Source organism: Centruroides vittatus, unplaced genomic scaffold (genome assembly GCF_030686945.1).
Source record: "Centruroides vittatus isolate TY-2023 unplaced genomic scaffold, ASM3068694v2 contig_545, whole genome shotgun sequence".
Taxonomy (NCBI): Eukaryota; Metazoa; Arthropoda; class Arachnida; order Scorpiones; family Buthidae; genus Centruroides; species Centruroides vittatus.
The window spans coordinates 700,491-724,854 of record NW_027122321.1 but is presented as its reverse complement, the minus strand read 5'-3'; the positions used below and the strand labels follow the sequence as shown (position 1 = coordinate 724,854).

Sequence of the window (24,364 nt, the reverse complement as noted above, 5' to 3'; positions counted from 1 at the left end):
TCAAAATCTTGTTTATTTAAAACTAAATAATTATTTTCATAATTCAAGTAAAAACCTGAATAATGACATTATCTATATACTGATGAATTTATGACAGTCAAAAATGTGGTTTTACTTGTCTCAAATCTAAAATTTATTAATTTTAAAAAATTGAAGTTGTGTTGAAATATATATGAACATACATAAACTGATTTTCATTCTAATATTTTAAAACGCATAAAAAACAACTGCATATCAGATAAAAATTAGACTAAACTTCACTTTTTAAAAACTATTACAAATGTGACTTTATTTATCCAAATCATTTGAATTTATTTTTTTATAAATCCTAAATAAATATCAGATGCATAAAAGAATTTTGATTTATTGAAATTATAGCAAATCAAAAACCTTAAATTCCAGCATAAATGTTTTTAATGGCTAATGTTTTAATAGGCCTTTAAATAAAGTTCAAAAACATTAGCCATTAAAAATAGTTATTCTGGAATTTAAGGATTTTGTTTTGACAAATTTAATTTTTCCAGTTTTGTTATTACTAAAATTATAGCTCTTAACTTTGGATTTTAAGTTATGATTTCATATATATCTTTAGTTTTAAGATTTGGAATAATGTTTTTCTGAATTTTAGAAAAACATCAATAAATACAGCAATATAAATATGTTTTATTTGTATGAAAAAGTCATTATCATTCAAAACTTTTATGAAATACAGCAAAAAAAAAATGCTACATTTTGTTCTACAACAGCCTATTGATGCTATTAACAAAATTATTTGACAGTCATTGCAGATATTATTATCTATTTCAGAAATTTGCCTCATCTTTCAGATGAAAAATGAAAATAGAAAAATGAATCATCCAGTAGTCACTAGCACAATTTTAAGAAATAGTCAAACATCTGTAATAAAAGACTATTATAACAGGAAATGCATTTCAAAATTGGAACTGTCAATCACTGGTGTGTTCCTTGTATGACTTATTCTCTTCAGCAAAATTTATGCTTATCACTAAAGGATCTATTAAGAGAATGAGTAGCAATTGAACAATGAAATAAAAAATGTAAAATAAATTTAGTATAAAATTTTAATTCGTTACTTTTTGTGTATCCTTATTTATACTGTCTTAATAATAATATGACAAAATATTTTCAAAAAATTCTGAAAAATATCTAGCAGATTTGATAATTTATTTATCTAAAAATAAACTATTATTAGGCATTCATTCATATTTATTTAATTATAACTTTAAATATTTAAAATAATTTGAAATATTTGAGATTCAAATTATTTCAGATTATTCTATTTAAATGTTACAGTAGAGTACTTTTTATTATTTTAATTTTGCAATAAGATTAAATTTAAAGATTATTTCTTGCCTTTCTTATGTATATCACAAAATAAATGAACATATAAAACTATGCAGAAATACAAATTTTTATGTAATTTGTTTTTTTTTTTTTATCCATTACAGATAGCACTCAGTTTAATGGACTAATGGGGAAAAGAGATGACTGTTGAAAGTACATTAAATAAAATGTATTTTTAAACATCTGTTAAAAATATAAAAATAAAATTACAACAGGAACCAAAATTTATTTTAATTAAACATGTCAAAAACTATATAATATAAGGGGCCGTCCATAAATTACGTAAGGGCGATTTCGGCCATTCTAGACCCCCACCCACCCGTGTAAGAAACTGTAATATTTTCTTTGATCCCCCTCCCCTTTCCTGTTACGTAATATTTAGGCATGATTTAAAAAAAAAAAAGATTTTAACAAAACAAATTTTTTTATGAAACCCTAAAAATCTTAGGTCCAAAATATATAATTATTAATTAGTTAATTAATATGTACTATTATTTATAAAGACTTTATGTGAACAAATTTAAAAATATAAAAATTTAATGAATTCGAATGAACAATTTATTTTAAGAACTTTATTTTTTAATTATCAACAATCCTTTCGTTATTATCATCATTAATCAACGTCATAATATTCATTTTTATATTAATTTTAATTTTCACAAAAAGATGCAAAAAACTTTGACAGATCGACTAGCTACTACACGTGTAAAACAGAAACATCATACAAAACAAAACAAGAGAGAGAAACCACCACACTGCCTTTCTCCCATGATAAAAAATGTGTAGAGTGTGAGTCTGCTAGCGTTATTATTCTATCACGTCACACGAGATGGCATTGGTACAACGAGCGTTCTTAATAGAAACCGCCAAATTGAAGCCAAATTCAAAACTCCATCACTCAACGAGATCAAAAAATAAAAATAAGAATATTACGTAAGACGAGATCTATTACCCCCTACCCGAGTAAGAAATCGTAAGAAATCCTTGACCCCCACCCACCCGAAAATACCTTACATAATTTATGGACGGCCCCTAACAAATGGAGTGTTTTCACAACTAAAGCTGACTCATTGACTCATCCTTTTAACATGCTATATTTTTAAATAGAAAAGAAAAAGCTCTAAATTTTTTCTTTAAGACAAAATTTTTTTCTGTTAAATCAAAAGCTGTTGTATTTAATTGTTTAAATTCATAGTATTCTGTGTGAGATTTTAGCTATTATCTAAAATTACAAATTAGTAACAAGAGAAATACCTCAAATTCACTTTGAAATAGCAGGTCATTGTCCATATGTCTTTCCATAAACGCAGCAGGTAGTTCATCTGCCGAAACAGGACCCAAACGAGGTAATTTTGAAAGATGATTTCCTGTTAAATATGTAAACATAAATAATTCATCTATGAAATATATTCCATAAACTAATTTATAACAGATATTTAATATAGCATTATACTCAATATTAAATATTTACAAATATTTAGATTATTATTTTAATAAATAATACTGTACAAAGTTTTTTTCCTAAACACTGTAATTTATATTTTGAAATTTCTTCTCAGAACAAGTAAATAACATAAGATAACATACTAATTGAGTAATACCGAATAACTAAATTTATCTAATAAAAAACAATCTACAATATTTGGAAATTTTGTTAATACTCAGAAACAACTAAATAAAATTAAATGAAAAATAGTTAATTTTTTGGATACTTGTTAAGTTTATATTGTTATTTATTTTGACTTAATTTACATAAATTATCAATTATAAACCATCTAGAGCACTCCTCCTTAAAATTGCAATTTTAATAGAAATTTGCAGGAAAGGAGTGTTGTAGCAGGTTCACAATTGATAATTTATGTAAATTAAGTCAAAATAAATAAATAATGATCTGATTTCTGATTACAAATTATTTATGTTGTAAAATACAATTTTTTTCCAATAAGTCTAAATATTTTCTTGCTTACTTAGAATTCTTTGAATAACAAGTTTATAAAATTGCTCTAAATGTATTCATTAGAAACCTTATAATTATTCATTTGTTTTACTGAAATATAATAAATATCAGTAATAATTTTATGTACATGACTAATTTGCTTCATAAATCAAGCATTTTTAATTTTATGAGTATAATGAATTTTAAATTTCAAACAAAATTCCATAAAATATATTTTTTGAAAGTCTAATAAAAAAAAGAAAATTACAAAATTCTGATAATTAATTAATATATACACATTACTTCAAAATGCTAATAGAGTGGTCACTAATTCCCAAATATATGAATAAAATACACAACATACAAAACAAACAAAAAAATCCAAGTCTGAAAATGATTTCATAAATTTATAAAATGTCGCTTGCCATCACTTCAGATTATGTCTAAGGAAAATATTAGTTGAAAAGTAAAATCTTAAAAATTTATACTTTCAGTTAAAACATTTTAAACAATAAAATAATTTAATAAATTACCTCAATTCTTAAAATGCAAACTGTTAAAATGCAAGCAAGTTAATAAAAAGTTAATAGCAAAAATTTCAGCATATGCAGTTCATTGAAACAAGTAATTGGTTCTATATTTAAAGTTTTAAAAGTATCATCATATAAAATAATTCTAATATCATAAATTAGTTTATTTCATTCAGAAATTTTCTGTTGTAAGTAAATATATCTATATAACTTTTTCAAAAATGTTTTTATCAAAAGATGTATTATCTATCACTATATCTATAATTCAGATAAATAATTTCAAGTTGAGTATAAGTACACACATCATTCTGAGTCTCAAAATATGGATAAGAAATAGTTCAAATAATATAAGATTGACGTAAAACAATATTTTTACGTGAATCTCTTATAATTAAATATTTATGTAAACAACATCTGTATGTCTCCTCTTACATTTTATAAATTTTCATTTTGTAAAATTAATTGTATGAAACTTATTAGTGATCAATATACAGTATATATTGGTGATATAGATGAGAAACCCAAAAGCGAAGATTGCCTTTCGGATAGAAACACGAAGAAAATGAAATCTGACCAGACTGGAAAGTGTATTTGTGTCTGTGTCAAAGCAGGAGAGGGCGGGAAGAAGAGGAGTCAAAAGAGGAAAAGATCCAGGTCCAGGACACACATAAAGAAAAAAAAAACAATCAAGTCGCAGACCCACTAAGAAAAGAACTTTGAAAAGGAAAAGGTCAAAATCTAAAACGAGAAAGATTTGTTAGATATACATGTATACATACACACAGTGCTTTTTTCTTTCTAAAAATTACTGCCAGTACATATATATGATGACTGAACAAATAAGATTTATTTTTTTACTGAGCAACTGTCAGAACTAAATACCAGCTATCCATATTTTTATGCTATCTATGGGTACAATGTACTGACTTGTTCTGGCTGTAAAATAGCTCTGTATACACAGCACATATAAAGCATAAAAACACTATAAAATATCAATGAATATGAATAAAAGCTGATTCAAAAAATTTCATTGATAATAAATGTTTTAAAATATTTTATTAATGTATTTTAAAAAGCACCGATTACGAATGTACCCATAGCAGAACTATAGTTCAAGGTCATTGGTGTCTGAAACTGCTGAAATCTAAACTTGTACTGTACTTTGTTTTGTTTATAAAGTAAATTTTTCATTGAATTATCCAGAATATTTTACTAAGAATGTATTTTTTGATTTTTGTAAATTATAAAATGATCAAATATAATTGTAAATATGAAAGCAGGAGTTACCTAATGTATTCTGAGACTATCATCTCATTCATATTTCTTACTAAAAATATTCTACAATACAAATCTACTAGATAAAACTGAAAATCTGGGCAGTCTCTGTCATGGTATGCCAAAAACAACCATTAGGAGTTCCCTAGCTGTTATTTAAATTAACAATAAATTCAGTTTTTTGCATAACAATATTAAAACAACAAAAAATGTGGTTTTTTGCATTTTTGACTGCATGTTAGTAAGGTATGCCATGAGAATACACATTAAGAAGGAATCTTTTAAAATTCCTCCCACGGGGGAGAGAGTTAAGAATTATCCTGATGAACTCAGCTTCTACTGTACTATTTTAGATGTGGTTTTTCGCATTTTTGACTGCATTTTAGTAGGATACACCATGAGAAATTCAGTACATTATTATTTTTATTTGTAATATGAATTTATTATTTATACCATGGAATGACACAGCTGATGCTAGAATGCCCACTAGGGGCATCCCAGGCTACTAGTTTATAATAATAATATCAATAAAAAACTCGTGATTGTAAGTGATATAAACACAAATTGCAAAAATGCCCAGAACAGTTTATATTTAAATATATGTTATTTTATTAATTTAAGTAAGAAGAAAGAAAAATACCAAACAAACACAAATCAATGATTTTCATTCTATATTCACAATAAATTTAGAAAGGAAAGACTTTCATTTAAAAAAAAAAAATTTTGCAACAAATGATAATTCTCATCTGAAAACTTATCTTTCATATAATAAATCATCATAAATATTTAGCTCTTGCTGTAAGTGACAAACTGGTTACTAAAAGTCAAGGATTTCATATATATGTAAAGTGGATAATGATTATTCTTAAATAACTTGTATTGTTCAGCTAATGTTTGTTACATATATTGCAAAATGTTCTGATTTCTTTCTCATTAAAAACCTAAATGAGAAAACACTTCTCAAAACTTTACAAGTTCTAGGTATTGAATCATTTAGCTTTGATTTATATCACTATTTTTAAAAATAATTTTGTACATAAATAGTTTTGTATGTTTTTTTAAAAGTATATTATATATATATATATATATATAATATGAATGCTGTATGTGTATATATATATATATATATATATATATATATACACACACACACACACACACACACATCACAACATACATACATAGATATCTGAGCTCTTCTAAGAAAAATTAATAATAAATTAAATGTAATATTACTGTTCCCTGTAATTGGATTCTGTTGTTCTCTCTAAAACATTCTGAAGAAATTTAGTTTAACAAGTACTTATTAGATAAATTCAAAATAAAATATTTATCATATGTGAAAATAATGTATGTCACTTAAGTAGCCCGAATGAGTTCCAATGCAGAAACACTTATTTTTAAATTAAATATAACTCATTTGTATATTAAAATTTGATTTTTCCATAAAATTTTCAATTTCTAATAAATTATTTCTAACACAAATTTAATCTGAAATGCAAGCTTACAGTTTAAATTAGCAAGGGATTGTTCAGATAAGTACTAAGCTAAGCTACTTATGAAAAATTATAAAGTCTAAAACAAATTCAAATCAAGTTCTCTTGATGGAAGTTGTTCAGAATTTCTTACTATATGTCAAGAAAGAAAACAAAAACTGCATTCAGAAAAAATTAATCTTGCTTTTAGTTGATAGAAGAAAACACTTCATCTGCTGATTCATAAAAAAAAAAAAAAAAAAAAAAACTAGTGAAAATGAGAATCAGCATTTTTAACACAAATTAAATGAGGCTTAATCAAATTTTCTGATAGTCACATCCATTAAATTTATACTTTCAATCAAACAATAATAATACATTTTGTTTTTTTATTCTGAATTATGTTTTTAAATTACTAAGCTCAGAATGAACCTTATAATACAGAGTAAATAATTAAAAATAATTTTTTCATATCTTTTCTAAAAATCTCAAAAATTATTATACATTTCTCGATATAACTTTACTACATCAATTATTCTAAATATTTTAAAAATATTTAATCAAATCATCGTTTTTGTTAATGAAATGTGTATTTTTTCACATTCATGTAAAGAGATTAGTTACATTAATTTTTTATAATATTAAATATATTTTTTATATTTGCTTTAGAAATTAATATACAGCTGCTTCTTAATAAGTGTTGTAATAGAAACTAATCTTGTAAACTGATAAGAAAGGTGTAAACTATTAAAATATACTTATGTATGCATTACTTATATACAAAGTATATGCGCACACAAATATTTAATCATTTGCTCATTTACAAGGCTTCCTACTTTCATTTTATTCATTATATCCTTTTTATATTCTGTTAATTATTTTAATATAAATATAAAATCTTCTCAGAAATTTGTTTTTTATGTGGTTTTGTTTTTATTAATTTTAAAATAAAGTTTTTTATTTTAAATATATATAAAACTAATACAAATTTATGACTATCTGAAAACATTTGTATTTTTTTAAATAGTTACAATGAAATAATAATATTAAAATGAATGTACACACTGTTTATTCATGATGAATGATGTTTTCAAATTATAATTTTATGCTGAGATTTCATATATTTAAAGTTAGAAATAAAAATTATAGTAAATTTCTATATAAATTTTAAGCTGACATTCAAACAATTCATAAAAAATATATAGAGAAACAGTATTAAAATTTGAAACAAAAATGTGATCAAAAGAAAAACACTACATGCTGCTATAAATCTTGAATGAAATCAAAAACATAAACGAAGGAATAATCTCAATTTAAAAAATGACTAAATTAAGAATAATTTCAGAAAGTATAATTGATAATTCAAGTTCTTTCTACACAAAAATATTTATAAAAACAGTGACTATGAAAATCCTTTCAGAAATATCAAATTATCAAGTTGATCCTAAAAACAGGATCGGTCCACTCGGCATTTCTTCATGCAGGAAAGCATACGTCAGAAGGCAACCATACCAAATATATTCACCTTTACCTCGAGGTAGGTGACCATTACGATGTACAGTTCTACGAATCAATGCAGTAAGACCAAGTCGCTCACCTTCTTCGTATGGATGTCCATTTTTCCTCCTGCCGAACAAAAAACATTTAAACAAGTTAATTAAAAATTTAAATAATCTTTAGCTTGCAAAGGTTAATTATTTACCTGACAAGGCACAGTACAAGGACCAATACCAACACCACAAGCAAAACCCCACACACGACTCCGAACACAAAAACAAACGGGCTCTCGGCAGGAACCGGCGAAGGTAGAGCACCTATTAACAGACATAATTTAATAAATAGAAAAAAATAATTGGAAAAAATCTAAGTAATGCAACAGTATAAATATATATTACGTCATAAACCGCGATATCTCTGATCGCAAATGGCAGAATACATTAAAGGAAACCGGTCCTTTCACTAACCTTACTAGGACCTCCGCTATCATTCCTGTTTGAGAATCTGATGCTTTTTAAGGTTATTTTTAAGGATTTTCTTACGTAGATGATAAAATTAGGCTTAAATCATTGTTTAAACTTAAAGAATGCACTCAGGATTTTGTAAAATTTAACTTGGCTTAAGACTTGCTATTTATTAAATCTGGATAAACACGTGGTACAGGTATTTCGGCATTGTAAACAATAAAAAATTAAAGAAAAAAGAATCAAAACAAACCTGTCTGTGTCGGCGAAAAGTAGGGACTCTGTTTCGATAACATCTGTAAGTAAAAAACGAACACAACTTTAACAAGATATCAAAATAACACAGGAAGATCAGGTAATGACGTCAAAGTTTTATCTCATTTTGACACTAAAGGTCGTTCCGATCACGCGCTGGAAATATCCTCGTGCAGTCTGCCGCTTCCGTTAAAGGAAACAACGCCCATTGGCACGCCTTCCGACAAAATATTGATTAACATTCTATTTTTATTGTTTTATCGCTGAATAGAATTTTTTATTCCGTTTATTTTTTTTAATTATTATTTGCATTTACTCGAATAAGTGCATGAATATTTTAACAATCCGTTCACAGCAAAGTTATTTTCTTACCGCCAGATGGCAGCACTAATTTTAAATATATTTTAAAAAATTCATTTGTTTTCGTGTTTTTTTTTTTGTATTTTATTAAACAAATTGTAATGAAAAGTTTTAAATAATTATTAATGTTATTTATTAAAACGTATTCTTACGGTTAAATAGAAAAAATATATTTTTTATACCGACGAAATTTTTTAAAAATTACCCAAAAGTTAATTTGAATTAATCAGATATTCTATTAATTCGAATAAATAAATATTAAGAAAAATTTAAAAACTACAAATAAATAAATAAATTCATGCAACAAAAACGACAGAGCATTTCCCAACCTTTGATCATTTGATATATACGAAGTATTCTAAATGGGAACCGCGAACCACAGGTTGAAATAAGAAATTACAAGCGAGAAAAAAATCCTACTCGATAATAATATATTCGTTAAATCTATATATATAATTAATTTTAATTTAAAAGAAATACTTAGGACTTTCTTATTTGATGAAATTATCTATTTTAAATATTGTATCATTAAAATTTACCGACTTTAAATAAACAAATCGAACATTACGGGGGGGACTCGATTGTTGTTTATTTGTTCCTTTTCTATACTACTAAATGAATTTTTCATAAATAATTTAACATCTGTCACTAGTCCTGTGCGAAATTATCGAATTTTCAAATCTGTTTTGATTTTATTTTTTTTGTTTTCTGTTTACTAGTAGTTTAATTTTGTCAGGCATTTCATTAATATGTTCATTTTATTTCATTTTTTTTTTAAATTCAAAATCAAAATTCGTAGTAATTCCTTGAAATTTCCTAATAACTTTACTGTATATCCTCCTTCCTCTGGAAATCATTTCCTTTTGTATTTCACATAAAACTCAATAAAATAAAATGTTTATTACATTTATAAACAGACATAAATAAAATTTTACACCAATACAATATATCTTTTATACTGTATATAAAGACTGGCCCAAACATTTTTAAATCATATTTTATTTTGGGTGTTTCGGGTATGCTTGTGAACATACCCAGGTTAACTGGGGGGGGCATGCCCACCCAGTTAACCTGGTGCCCCTCCCCAGAAAATTACAGCCCGGCTCCCACGCAGTTAACCTGGTGCCCCTTCCCAGAAAATTACAGCCTCTACTAGGCCCCCATAACAAAACCCTGGCTATGCCAATGCTTGTGAATATGAATGATAAAAAGTTCAGAATATTTTGTTCCTATTCCTTAAACTGCTTTTTTTGGACTTTATATTCTTTATTATTCCTAGCACTTTCTGGTTCCATCATTCAATGTTTTACAGTTAGTGGCATTCCAATAAGTCAGTGCGGCATCAAAGATGCTTATAATAAATTTAAAGTGATGTCAAAGATGTGTATTTTTCTAAGTAAAAACTATGCAAATAATATTTAAAAAGTTAATAGACAGTTAGCTTGGTTCTCTTGGAAGTTTCGGACACTAGCGTGCTGCAGCTAAGTAATTATCAAAATATTATTAAGTGGCAATGTGGCTATTAAATTTAGGATTATTAGGGTGAAGAAAATTATTAGGACAGTAACCATGAAAGAATTTTGGATTGAGATAAAACTAATATTTTATGAAAATGTGACTTTTTGCTAATTACATAATTTTATTTTTATATTTATTGTGAATATTTTTGACTTACAGGAACCAGAAAACACTAGAAAAGTGAGAAATATAAACTCCAAAAAGGTAGTTTAAAGAATAAGTTAATATTGGCACTGTTCTTTTTGTGTTAAGTAATGTGAATGTGTCTTTATTTTACAAAACTGGTGAAAAAATAAAAAATATACAATTTAGTATTTAAGTATTTGAATAACACAGTTAAGATTTGAAATCTGATTATTTTAAAGAAAAATTGCAATGAAATGAATAAATTAATTATTAATTTCCTCCATATTTGTTAACATATTCCACATATTATGTTAAGAAAATGAAAGAATAAACAAAATTATTTTAGTAATAAATCATAAAATAGTCTCTATTAACTAATTATGATTGATTGATTAGTTACCACTAGCATATTATAAGCTACAAGATCAATCACAATTATGCCTATTATGGATATGATTGATCCTCAATGAAATCATCCCTGCGGATGAGGGATGAAGCTGGAACTTGTATTGTTCATAATAAATTATGGAAGCCTGAATAAAATTTGCACTGTAATCAACATAGCAGTAAGATAACATCTTACTGCATTATCATCTGACCAACTGAATCTTGTGGCTGTAATATAATATTTTAACATTACAATATGTTATTGTAAGAAATAAAAATTTGTAAGTAAATATCAATAAATATTCATAAGATGGGCAATAGCCCAGACTTGACTGATCCTAAGTCTGAATAAAGGGTGAAGGTTGACATGAAGAAAGACAGCCAGCTGTGACATTTCTGCCAAAACTTCTTATGATAAGTATCCAAAATATCAAAGGTAATGCTAAGCCATAACCCTCAGACAATGTGCAAACAAGATGCACAGAGGCTACGAGATTGGGCAAGGGCTAATGTATTATAATGAATAGATGCAAATGAAAAGCAAACTCTTGTAAGAAAAATGTTAACAAGGATGGAAATTCTCAATGTTGGTAGCATGGCAAGAAGAGAATGAGAAGTTGCAGGTGTCAAAAGAAAACAAAAATCGGACATACAATTTATCCAGAAAACAACGGAAGAGAGACAAGGAAAGGATACTTGGACCTGGTTATAAGATTTTCCACAGTGGAGCCAATAAGTGAGAAAGAAATGGCATCAGTATTATCTTGTTAATTGTTGCATAAAAGAGCCTGATTAATCAAGGCTGTTATTTGGTTTATTGTTAATAAATTGGGATTTGGGATGTTTATATATGTATATGTATATACCATGCTGGGTAAAGCAATAGCCAGCTGAATGCCATACTGGAAGAGTGCATATATATATATATATATAAGTAGTGGGAGTATAATTCATCCCCAGTTGGGATCATGAGTAATTGTGGGTGATTATACCAAAGATTTAAATGTGTCTGGAAGTGAAGACTTGCTCGGAGGTCTAGGTGGCATAACTGGCCAGTTCACTGTATAGCAAGTGGAGGTTTAGGGTTTGACTCCACTCTGGGTTGATTCTTTTCTTCCAGACTGTTCTAAATAATATTAAATTATTATACTTATTAATTTCAACAAGGGATGGCACCTAATGTCTACCTCTAGTATCAAATTACTTAATTTCTAATTATTAATTATAGCATAAAATAGTCTGATTAATTAAGGTTGTCATTTGGTTTATTATCTTGTAACTGTATAACATTGGTATGCCACAGAATCAATAGGCTAATCAGAATAAAACTAGACTTTGGAATGAAACTAAATGTGATCAGTGCATATTACCTATAAATTGGATGAGCAAGTGAAGAAAAAGATAATTTCTGAAATATGATGTATTAACAGAAATGGAAAGAGTGATAGTACAGATGAATTGAATAGCACATCAGAAGTTACAATGAAAGTATTGAAATAATCCATGAAGGATCTGAAGTAAAACAAGTAACACAAGAAAGTGAATCATAATAGATTTTGAAGTAACATGTGAAATTCTTTCTTCAGAAAGAAAAAAGAGCACCATACTACATGCAAAAGTGGTCACAGATTGAATTCTATACCCAAAGAAAGATTTCAAAAAGGAAAAGAATTGCAAAGCCACATCCAGTAATCACGTAGTAGCACAACACTGATTTCTCTGCATAGTCATGCAGATTGAGACATAGTATTGATAATGACTAAGAATGCAAACATACTTAGAAAGTATAGAAAGGAAATACCAGGGAAAATATCAGAAAGATTATGGAAAAATAAAAAAATCATAGTGGTGAAATGATGTGCAAAAAACAGTACAAGCAAAATCAGCAAAGATAGAAAAAAAAACAAGGTTAAATATAGATCACGAAAAGTACAGACAGAAAAAAAGAAGAGAAAACAGTCATCCATGCTAAAGCCAAGGCCTGTAAAGAAATGCGTGAAGATAAAAAACCAGTGATGGACAGATTTGAGAACTGATAAAACATTGGAACATAGTAATAAGATACAGTAGAGCGTCGATAAGTGGAACCAATTGGGGACTGGAGTCCTTCCAGTTAATGATTTGTTCCAGTTTCCGACTTTGTACAAAAAAATACATTAACCTGTCCGATGTTCAAATTTTTCTCCGTTGCGTATCGCTTCCTGTTGAATTTTTCTCCGTTGCGTGTCGCTTCGTGTTGAATTTTCGTCGATTTTAAGCCTAACGAAAATTTTTATAATAATCATCGAGGCTATCGTATCGTTAAAAATTATTTCTGCATTTTGTACAAACAAAATAAATATATTAAAGAATATAAAAAACATGAAAATTATACTTTAGAAGTAAATTTAGTATCAAAAACATTCGATTCAGCACGACACAGTCCGACTGAAAATCGTTCCACTTTCCGGCCATTCCACTTACCGACGTTCCACTTATCGACGCTCTACTGTAATATAGATGAAGCAGGTAAAAAGAAGTAATGAAGAAATAATAAGGACAAAAGAAAAAATAAAAGGAAAAATGTTTCTCAGAAGTGCATAATGGACCAAGTGATGAGGTACAAACAGACACAGGTAAATTAAATCAAGCCTGATTTATCACTCGTCAGGAAGTCAAAGAAGCCACATGAAAGATAAAGAATTGCCTTTTCAGGCAATCAAAACCTACTTCACATGCATGGAGTGGGAACATAGAAATCCTTGGGAAAAGAAAGAATGGATCTACTATGGAATTTGATGGAAAAAATACATCAGTAGAAGATATTGGATGAATCAGCTATAGAAGAAGGATAGTTTGGTTTTGTGCCAAGTAAATCAACTACAGATGTTTATTTTTGGTCAAAGACAGACAATGGAGAAGTTTGGAAAAAGGCAGCAAGAACTACATCTAACTTTCATCAATGTAGAGAAGCTTTAAGACCCAGTGTCTAAGCATGTAATCCAAAAAGCATTTAAAATAAGAATGTACTGTACCTGAGAAGAATAAAGTTGATAGTGTATAATGATGTGTCTGCTTGAGTAAGAATCTGTTTTGGGAAAAACAAACAGCTTTCAAGTAAAGATAGGATTTTCTAGGTTTGGCTTTAAATCTCTTTATTTTTAGCACTGTGATGGATGTAACAACAGAGATGATCAGAGAAAGAACACTATGGAGAACATTATATGCAGACAACAATTGTTCTCTGTTCAGAGATAAGAAATAGAACACAGGATAAAGTGGAAAGTTGGAATAAAGAACTGAAAAATGTCTGAAAGCTAACAAGAGCAAGAGAGAATGTATTTGCTGTAACTGGAAAGAAAGAAATTATCAGAATCTAACTCTAAAAGACGAGAGAAGCAAGGGAGTGCACAGCATCAGCTATCTTGCCTGGATAGAGGATGAGAATGGAGATGCAAAGAGAAGCAAATGGCTGAATCCAAGCTGGATGGAAAATTTGGAAAGAAATGTTTGGAGCATTGTGTGATAGGAAGTAACTAGTCATGTTTGGGGGGAAGTTTACAAGATAGTTGTGCAACCAGCAATAACCTATGGTAAAATATAGAATATTTAACACTAAAGAAGGAAGATGCTTAAATGAATACATGGAATAACAAAAGCTGATCAAATCAGAAATGAGCATATTTGTGGTACAGTTAAAATAACTGATATTATCAACAAAATATAAGAAGGAAGGCTGTGATGGCATGGTAATATTATGAAATGGGATGAAAGTTAACATGGAAAACAAGTCATGAACATGGAGAATGGAAGAAAGCTTAGTAGATACATTGTATACACTGTACTACATAGTTACAGTAGATATGAAGGAGAGGGCATAGAAAAGATATCTTCATGAAAAATTTGATAGATATTTTAATTGTCAATTCAATTGTAATTGTGTTAACATAAAATTTGACTATTATAATAAGTTTCATTCTTAACAAATATTATAGATATGTTTTTGATATTAGAATTTAAATTTATATTAAATGATTTCAAAACACTTGTATTAATCTCTGGCAAAGAACACAGACAGGATGTGACTAATGCAAATGAATATTTTATAATGTAGATGTAAAACTCCTCTGTTTAATAACAAAACCTTCTAAATAAAGAAGTATTTGCTTTAATTTAAAAAATTTTTAATTATGTTCACATTGAAATTTACAATTATACATAAATTTTGAACATAATTTGGTATACAAAAACTGTATTGTTAAAATTATTTGATAATTGGATAATTATTCTAAATAAGATAATATAATAAATGAATGTGTCTGATTATTTTATCTATATAATTTAAAGAAAATAAAATAATTAATGCACAGAATGTGTGATTATTTATACTATGCATTATGAAAGACAAAATACAGATTATTTAAAAATCTAATTGTCTCTACCAAAATTAAAATTCCAAACCTAATTTCAAAATTAAAATGAAATTACAATTTCTAATTTTAGATATGCTAATTAATTTTACAATTCATTCAACCATTAACCATCCTTTTTTTTTAATAAAAGGTTCGTCCTATCATAAGGGGTATCATTAGGGCTATTTGATTGAATCTCAAATTTACAGGAACTCTCAAAAATGTTTGTTATAAATTACTTATTTCATTGCATTTCTTGTGTATTGAGAAAAAAACTTTATATTTTGTGAAATTTTATCTAAAAAATACAATACAATTTTTTAGATGCTGTTTTGCTTTTTCTTTTAAACACAGTGGGACCTCAAATGTTCTCTGAGGCTTCTGTTGTCCTCTGACAGTCTATCAATGTTAAAAATTCTGTATGTTTACATTCAATATATTGTTGAACAATTCTATATCCAAGAAAAAATTATTTAAAACTAAGTAATTTGAAGACAAGCATAAAATAATTTGGAGTCTTCTCTGATGACAAGATTTTTGAACAATAATTTTTCATAGTTTTAAGTAGGAAAGCTTTTAAAGAAAAAGTAATTCTCTTTGTGCTTAACTATGTTCTTGTTCTTTAAAGACGAATTAAAATAAAAAATCCAGCAGCAAATTGCGTAAATTTCCCAGCAGCAATATTTAAAAGTGGGTGGGATCATATGTTCTGATATTTTATTTAAAACTTCTTATATAATTAAGTATTATAAAATGGCAAAAAGCTTAATTTTGAAGGTAAAGTTAAGTTTTATAAAAATTGTAAATGCTAATTATGAGTAAAGTCGTTATTAAGTCACCCTACGAGATATGACACACAACACCCATGCGTACAGAAAAAAACTCAAAATTTTTTTTGTATTTCAAAATTTCAATGTGCCCTAAGTCCAAAAATGTAAAAATCTTGGGGGTCTTTTTTTTTTTGACTGATCACCACACTTTCCCTCTGTTATATAAAACAGCCAGAAAAGTAAAAAGATTCCAAATTATTTTTGTTTGCCTTCAAACCAAACAGCATATTTAAAAGTACATAACTTTTACGTGCGCTGTTTTAATTAAAACATTAATTCTGAATCCTAATAAATTAAAAATAGTTCTTATATGAAATTCAGTTTAGATTAATTTTAATATCTCAATCAACTTTAAAAAAAATAAAATTAGAGCAACTTTTCTACATTTAAATATGAATAATTATCAGTTTACTCCATTAAAACAAATAATGTGTGCTTTATATAATTCGATTTTCTATTTTTCTGTTCAATTATTCATTGTAGCATTCTAAATAAAATTGATTAAATATTAAATTAAATTATTGTACTTTTGCAGTAAGATCTATATGAATCTCATATCTATCATATCAATTATAGTAAATTACTTTATCAATAGTTTATCAATAAGGCATGTCAATTCTATTTATTAATTTCTAATGCACTGTTCTCATACAAGAAACGTTTTATTTCATATATACAACACTCTTTAACTATTCAAATTAAATTCCTTTATAACATTAATACAATTATGCAATACAATTATATTTATGACCAATCACTTTTGATTTTTAGAGTAGAGAAAATTAAGGTTATATTTGAGACAAATAACTTCTTTTTGTTTTTTCTAGATAATTCTAAATGCAATATCAATATGAATTTTGGCAATATCAAATTCTTCATGCAATTTTCTACACATTAATTAATTTATCTTTATTTAATGATTAGGGACAAAATTTCATTTTTCAATTAAATTAAACTTTATTCTATGTATATTTATTTATTTTATTGTTTGTATTTAGTCTAATCACTTTTGTTTTTCAAAAAGTCACAAACATTTAAACATGTTTTGAAACATTTATGGAAAAAAAAGTTCTATCTTAATATTTAACCAATAACTGCATAGTGTAATATATATGCTACAGTTTGCAAATGGTCATGCCATTAAGCATTTAATGAGAATTTTCCTGATTCAAAGCTTGTATCAGATCTGCTAAATCTGTGTCATGTTAAATTAGATCAAACTTTTCCACTAGATGGCTCCAAGATTTTTTCTGGTGAATACTGATCCTAGATTAACCATATATATTTTTTGACACCATAAAAAAAAAACTCTTGCATTAATGGGTTAAGTACCTAATTCCTTAATTTTTCTCACAAGGTTTTATCCTTTTGTATTACTTGTCCCCATCAAAATATTCATACCAGTCCTATATAGCTTTAGCACCAATTTCCTATATTCCTTGGCCGGTGAAGTCACATTGTACTAACATAACAAATATCAGTAAATTCATATATTCATATATTTATATATCAGAACCTTTTAAATACAATTGTATTGTGGGTGATTGATAAACCATATTTTGTACTTGTAACTGTTTTGTATTTAAAACAAATTAATTTTAATTTTTTTGTGTCAATGGGAAAGATTTAAGCTTCAATTGCCTCTCCATGAATCCATTCCTGCTTTGAGATTACCAATATATATATAAACTTGATATATTTAAAACAATTGTCTTAAATACATAGGGTATCTCTCAACACTTAACAAACTTTATAATAAAGTAGAACATTTTTATATTTGTAATAGTTTACAGAATCAAATATTAGATTATTAACGCCATGAATAAATGCATTTAATGCACATTGAATTGAAACATTTGACACATATGATACATACAAATTTAAAAAATAGAAATGTAATTTTATAAAATAAATTAATTTTGAATTTTAAAAATTTACCTGTTTAAGTTTATATAAAAAGTTTATCTAAAAATATTATTTCATTTTTAATTTTTAAACAATTATATTTACAACAATAACTTCAGTAGGAAAAAGAAAAAGCTATAATCCAAAAAATTTTTAATGTGCACATATTTTAAAACACTTAGAGTTCAAGGCACAGAAATTAGAACATATTTTTGTAGTTTATGTGAGGTGACAAAAACTCTGCAATACTGAAAACATTTTCTCTGGTTAAAAAGATTTCTGAGAATCTACACAATTGTATTTAATACAGTGAAAAGAAAATCCCATGAATCAGTGATGTGAGTTGTACTGAAAACTAAACATGTAGGAAGTGATCCTTTTGTATGTACCAAGAGTTTTTGGGGAGAAAAGATTTTTGTTACAAAATTTTGAGTGTTGTAATTGAGTTACAAGAAATAGTATTGTTAAATGGAATAAAAGTCTCATTCTGTGCAAATATTTAAGTTGTTTTATTCTCAACTTATTAAAGCTTAATAATCTTCTTATTTAATTGTATAAAGAATTATATATTTCATTTTTAATTAATAAAATTACAATATATGCTAAAATAATTTTGCTGGATGTGCAAGTTATATATGATAAATTAAAGAAATGTTAATTCTAAAATTAGATATAAAAATAGAATATTAATTTGAATTTTAAGTAGTAATGAATGCATGAATATTTACATACTTCTGCATATATATAGTTTTATTTGGTAAAATTACAGAAATAACATGTCAATTTGTAAAATGTCAACTTCATAAAATTAATAGGTGACATTTTACAAAACAAATATATCGCAAATATACTTCATAAAAATGTCAAACAACAATACTATGTCTACAGAATGAATTTCTGATGTGCTATTAATAGATAATAAATAGCACATCAGAAATTAATAAGATAATAAACAGATTAAATTAAATTTGTAAAAATTCAGATAAAAAAAATTTCCATGTTTTATTTAAATTTTATTTTCTTTTAATATAATGAATTCATATCAGAAACTAATCTAGTATGAAATACCTGTATAATTTACAATAAATGTATAGTATGATATAAAACTATTTGTAAAATATACAGGTTCTATAAAATCTACTTTTATTGTATCAAAGCAGAATTTTTGTCCCTCTATATCAGTTTGTAAATAGAAGTGCTTTTATTTGTTGTCCTAAGTGATATCTTAATTTTTAAAACACTATTCAATAATTGATGCCATTCTTGATTACTTATTTTCTATATATTACACCTTTTTATCCTTAATTCTGATAAAAATATGTTTCTAAATAGAATAATTTTTAATATTTTTTAAATAAGTTAAGAAATTTGTGTTAGATAGTAATATTAAAGTTATTTCATTCACCATTCATTGATAAATTTTATGAAATATATATTTCTTTTAATCACAATAATTCTTTCTCATCTAAATAAAATTTATATTATTTTTGAATAAATTTTCTTTTTCTAAAACAAAAAGAAATAATAAATCAAATTATATTAAAGTGGTTTCTTTTTCTCTCTATACTTGTCTTATAACATACATCATTCAAAACTAATTATAATAATGTCTAATTTTTGTTCACTTTTTATATTTCTACCTAAGTTACATTAATTTTTTGAAAGATCTTAGGTTACTTATTACAGTAATTTTTATGAAGTAACCTGAAGGATTTTTTGTGGTAAGATTGGCAGTGCTTTAGTTATTTTTTCACATCTTTGTCAATCAAAACAGTAAACATTTCCTATCTAAATTATTCTTTTATATTCTGCTTTTATTAGATTGCAAATAGATTTGATTATAACAAGGAATCTTTAACCTATTCCATATTCTTCTGAAGAACTAATGTGATATTTTCGTATTCTTGGCCTAACATTTCATATTCTTATTCACATAATACCAAATAGTCTATTTTTAATTCAATTTATTCTTAGTAAACTATTATTAGATATAATTTCATTTGCCAAAAGAGAAAATATAATCATATTTTACAGATACTAAATTATTTTAAGTCACTTTTATTTTACATTTTACAACTTTCATAAGCAATGTTTATGAAGAATTTTAAACACTATATGCCAAAGAATACACAATATAAGAAAGAAAAATAAGTCTTTCAGTGTGAAAATGACTAAGTCAGTCAACTGAAAGACAGTCATTTTTCTTTACAATACACTCCTTGATTACAAAATATATATAATTTACATTACAATTTGTTATGAAAAGTTAAAATAATATTCTCTTCACAATATCATTAAATTGTGAAAAGAATTTTTGCAATAGTTTTTTAGTCTGTATATGTAATATATATGGCATTATATCCTAATTTTTTAAATTGAAATAAAACAATGTTATTTTGGAATTATAACAACACTGTTTTCTTCATTTGCTTTATGGTTTATTTTAAAAAATGTGACAGTTTTCTTCTGTATAAAATACATACAACTTTTACATCTTGATCCCAATGTAACATGTGTGATTTTCATAGTATAAATACCAATTGTTTCTTGTTTAAAATTTGTAATTTCAAATGTACAGTATATTTTAATACTTTGATTGATCAGTTAAATTTATTGTCTTTGATATTCTTATGTACTAATTTTAAATTGTTTCTATATTAGTAAATGAATATCTTTCAGAAAACACAAATCTAATAACAAAATTTTTAAATATTATAAAATGTATTGAATTTAAAGATAAATGCAAAATAAAATATTTTGACTTTTTCTTAAACATCTTATCAATCCTATTTTGTATTTGTCTTTTAATATATTTTATAATGTTTTCAATATTTATGGCAAACATACCTACATCTGGACTACAGTTATACTTATATCTTTGTTATTTTCAATATGTATATTAAAAAATGTATATTTTTTTAGAATTATTACAGAATTGTATTTATTATAAATTTTATATTACTATTTATATATTCATTTGAAAATAATAATGCATATATTTATTTTTAGATATTCAATGAAGTTATAACTCATTTTACAAATTTCAAAGCTTTCAGTCTATCCATAAAATTAATATAATTTTAATTTATCAGTTGTTTTCTTCAGAATCTCTTCCCAATATCTATTTAACATATAATTTTCATACCTAATATATAATCTATATAATTTTATAATTTAAATTATTTACATTTTAACTTGTTTAAAATATTTAATAGAAACGTTTACATTCAACTTTCATATTTACTATATATAAAAATGAAGAAATGATTAAAATATATGAGACAGATTCAATAAATAAAACTAGTATCACTGCTAAAGAGTAGTCAAAAATAAAACAACAGTTCATTGTTCAGTTTTGTGCAGTTTGATGTGGACAATGCCATTTTGTAAACTGCATAGTGGATGTAAATGCCATTTGCAGAGATGAATGTTGGTATATAGCTACATTACTGTGTATGCTTTCAAAACTATTAATTTCAATCTTGTATGCTACATAAATTATTTTAACAGTGCTACTAATTTATTGTATTTGCTTCATATAATGAGACAACAGGACTCAGTAATAGTTTTACTGCTAACTTGAAAATGGATATGTATCAGTAAATGATGTTATCTAACTTTCCAAAGCAATTTTATAATAACTTAGTTTTTTGATGATTTCATATATTGTAAGACATCTATGCAATCTGTAAAATAATATTGATTTTTTTCATGGTTTTAAAAAATATAAAATCTCTTTATTTTTTATTTATTTTTTAGTTATAAGGAGATTTTTGATATTTATAAAACTACTTTATGAATTATGTATATTAGAAAAATATTTCTTTGCAAAACATTTAATTTCTAAAAGTGGATTTTTACTTTTTTTAAATAGCTATTGAAACAAAATTTACAAAAATAAAAATTTTCAGTTTTCAATTTATGATGTATAGCAGATAAAATAAATCAGTGCACTCAATGTTTTACATTCTTCAAGAATAAATAGTTACAAACTACAAGTACACTTCAATTAGATTGCAATTCAAAATAAAATATTTATTTTTTATTTGAAATTGTATTATGTATAGGAAATCTTGTTATATTCATATGATACATTAAAATTTATTTTAAATGTTTTGATATATGTGTTAGCATTATATGCACAATAACTATATATTTTCATATCAGAAAATAAGCAACATTAGCAAATTATAACTCAAAGATATAGCCAATATTTTTGTAAACTATAATTTTCATCTGATTAATATGTCTATAAGTTTTTGTAAAAAAATGTATATTTAATATTGTCATATAATATCAATATAAAAAGAAAAAGAATTAAACTAATACAATCATACTAAAATAATATAGTATTTAAATACCAACTAATAAAATGTTTCATTTCAATTCTAAAATGCATTATCAAGTGTAATAAATAATTTATTTCAAACTGCAATGTATATAAAGTCATTCTAATGTTTACCTTTATGAGCAATTAAATTTTAAACACCAAACATTGGTTATTTGATCCAAAACAAATTAATTTTGCCATGTAATTTTCCAAAACCATAAGTAATTATTACTACACTTTACTTCATTATAATGCATAATTTAATCTGTAAATAATTAACTTTGGTTTATAGTTTTCATTTACAAATATACAGGTTTAGGTGTCTAATCAGTTGTAAATATTTAAAAGTACATGTACATTATATCATAAATATCTTACTTTTAAATATATCTTGCCTGTTACTCCAGAGTTGGCAATCTTAAGTCACCATAAATAATTTTACCTTTATAATATTAAATAAATATCATTCTTTATAAACATTGTTTAGAAATGGTGATATAATATACTTTTAATGAACTTATGTACACATGTATTTAATGTTTAATTGATTAATTAATGTTAATGTTAAATATAAATATTTAATGCATTAAATTTAACAATGAGACTATTTCTTGGAAAAAAATGAAAATGTTATTTGATATTATTTTGAATTATAATTAGATTTAAATTGATTACAAACTTTAAACTTATTTATGGATTTAATTAAAAAAAATGTTTTCCTTACCGTTCCATTTGGACCCCAAACTCTGACCTCTAAATATCCAGTATAATTTGTATTATGGGATAATTCTCCATCATAAACATATTCCATTCCAATAGGAGGTTGATTTGTTGCTGAATTTCTTTTTTGTCTTGTTTCTGTGGTTTCTGTGGTAGTTTCTGTTTCATCATGTACTGTACATTGGCTATTCTTTTTGTCACCAATTACAACTTCTTTCATAAAATTATCACTGAAAAATTGAATAAATTATTCAATTAATGTATTATGAATGTTAACAGTTACTTAAAATTCATTTATAATTAAATATTTACAGAAATAATTCAGCAAAGATAAAATCTTATGATTACAGCATATATTCTTAATATAAATTATTTTCAATTGTTTAAAAGAATCCACTTTGGCTGAAAGGGCTAAATTACATGAATAATTTAATGAATTTTTAATAAAGATATGCTAAGTCACAAGATAATCCTTTTCTAAGGTACATACTAAATCTTATTTGGACAATGTTAACTTACAAGAAACAATTCTACTGTTCAAAAAAATATAAACACAATTTATTAATTTGAAAAAATATCATTATGAAGAAATAAATTATCTTCATTAACAATTACTTTAGATATTACTATCATAATTTTCTACTGGCTATTACAATGCTAGTTCATATTATTTCTATGATATTTGCTTAATTTCTCATTAGATTTATCTTTTAAACTTTAAATTATTAAGTTAAGAAAAAAATTAAGAATTAATTTCAAATATTGATACTATAACTTTAAAAATTAGAAAGTAAGGCTCAAAACTGTTGAAGAAATCAAATATTTAATCAGATTAAGTGCTTTTGTAGTGCTCAGCCACTTATAAGTTGTTTGGTTTTGTATGTGTATATTGTATATATCATTGTACATAACTTCACGTTACTTTTATTGTATCAGGTTATTATTATTATTACATTATTATTGTATCAGGCTTTCCCTTTGTTGTTTCGTTGATGACACG

The 24,364-nt window shown here is 25.5% G+C and overlaps 1 protein-coding gene across 2 annotated transcripts in view; it reads right to left on the bottom strand.

Annotated features, from left to right (window-relative positions):
* Ptp69D (Protein tyrosine phosphatase 69D) overlaps positions 1 to 24,364 on the bottom strand; it is a 442,542-nt gene that overhangs the window by 29,588 nt on the left and 388,590 nt on the right. Inside the window, exons 13-17 of one of the 2 annotated variants that reach the window (XM_067274239.1) lie at positions 23,369 to 23,594; positions 8,796 to 8,838; positions 8,284 to 8,395; positions 8,107 to 8,207; positions 2,620 to 2,732 (exon numbers count right to left, since the gene is read on the bottom strand). In XM_067274239.1, coding sequence (XP_067130340.1) covers positions 2,620 to 2,732; positions 8,107 to 8,207; positions 8,284 to 8,395; positions 8,796 to 8,838; positions 23,369 to 23,594 — 595 coding nt within the window. The remainder of the gene's footprint in view (positions 1 to 2,619; positions 2,733 to 8,106; positions 8,208 to 8,283; positions 8,396 to 8,795; positions 8,839 to 23,368; positions 23,595 to 24,364) is intronic. The other variant, XM_067274240.1, reaches the window with a different exon arrangement.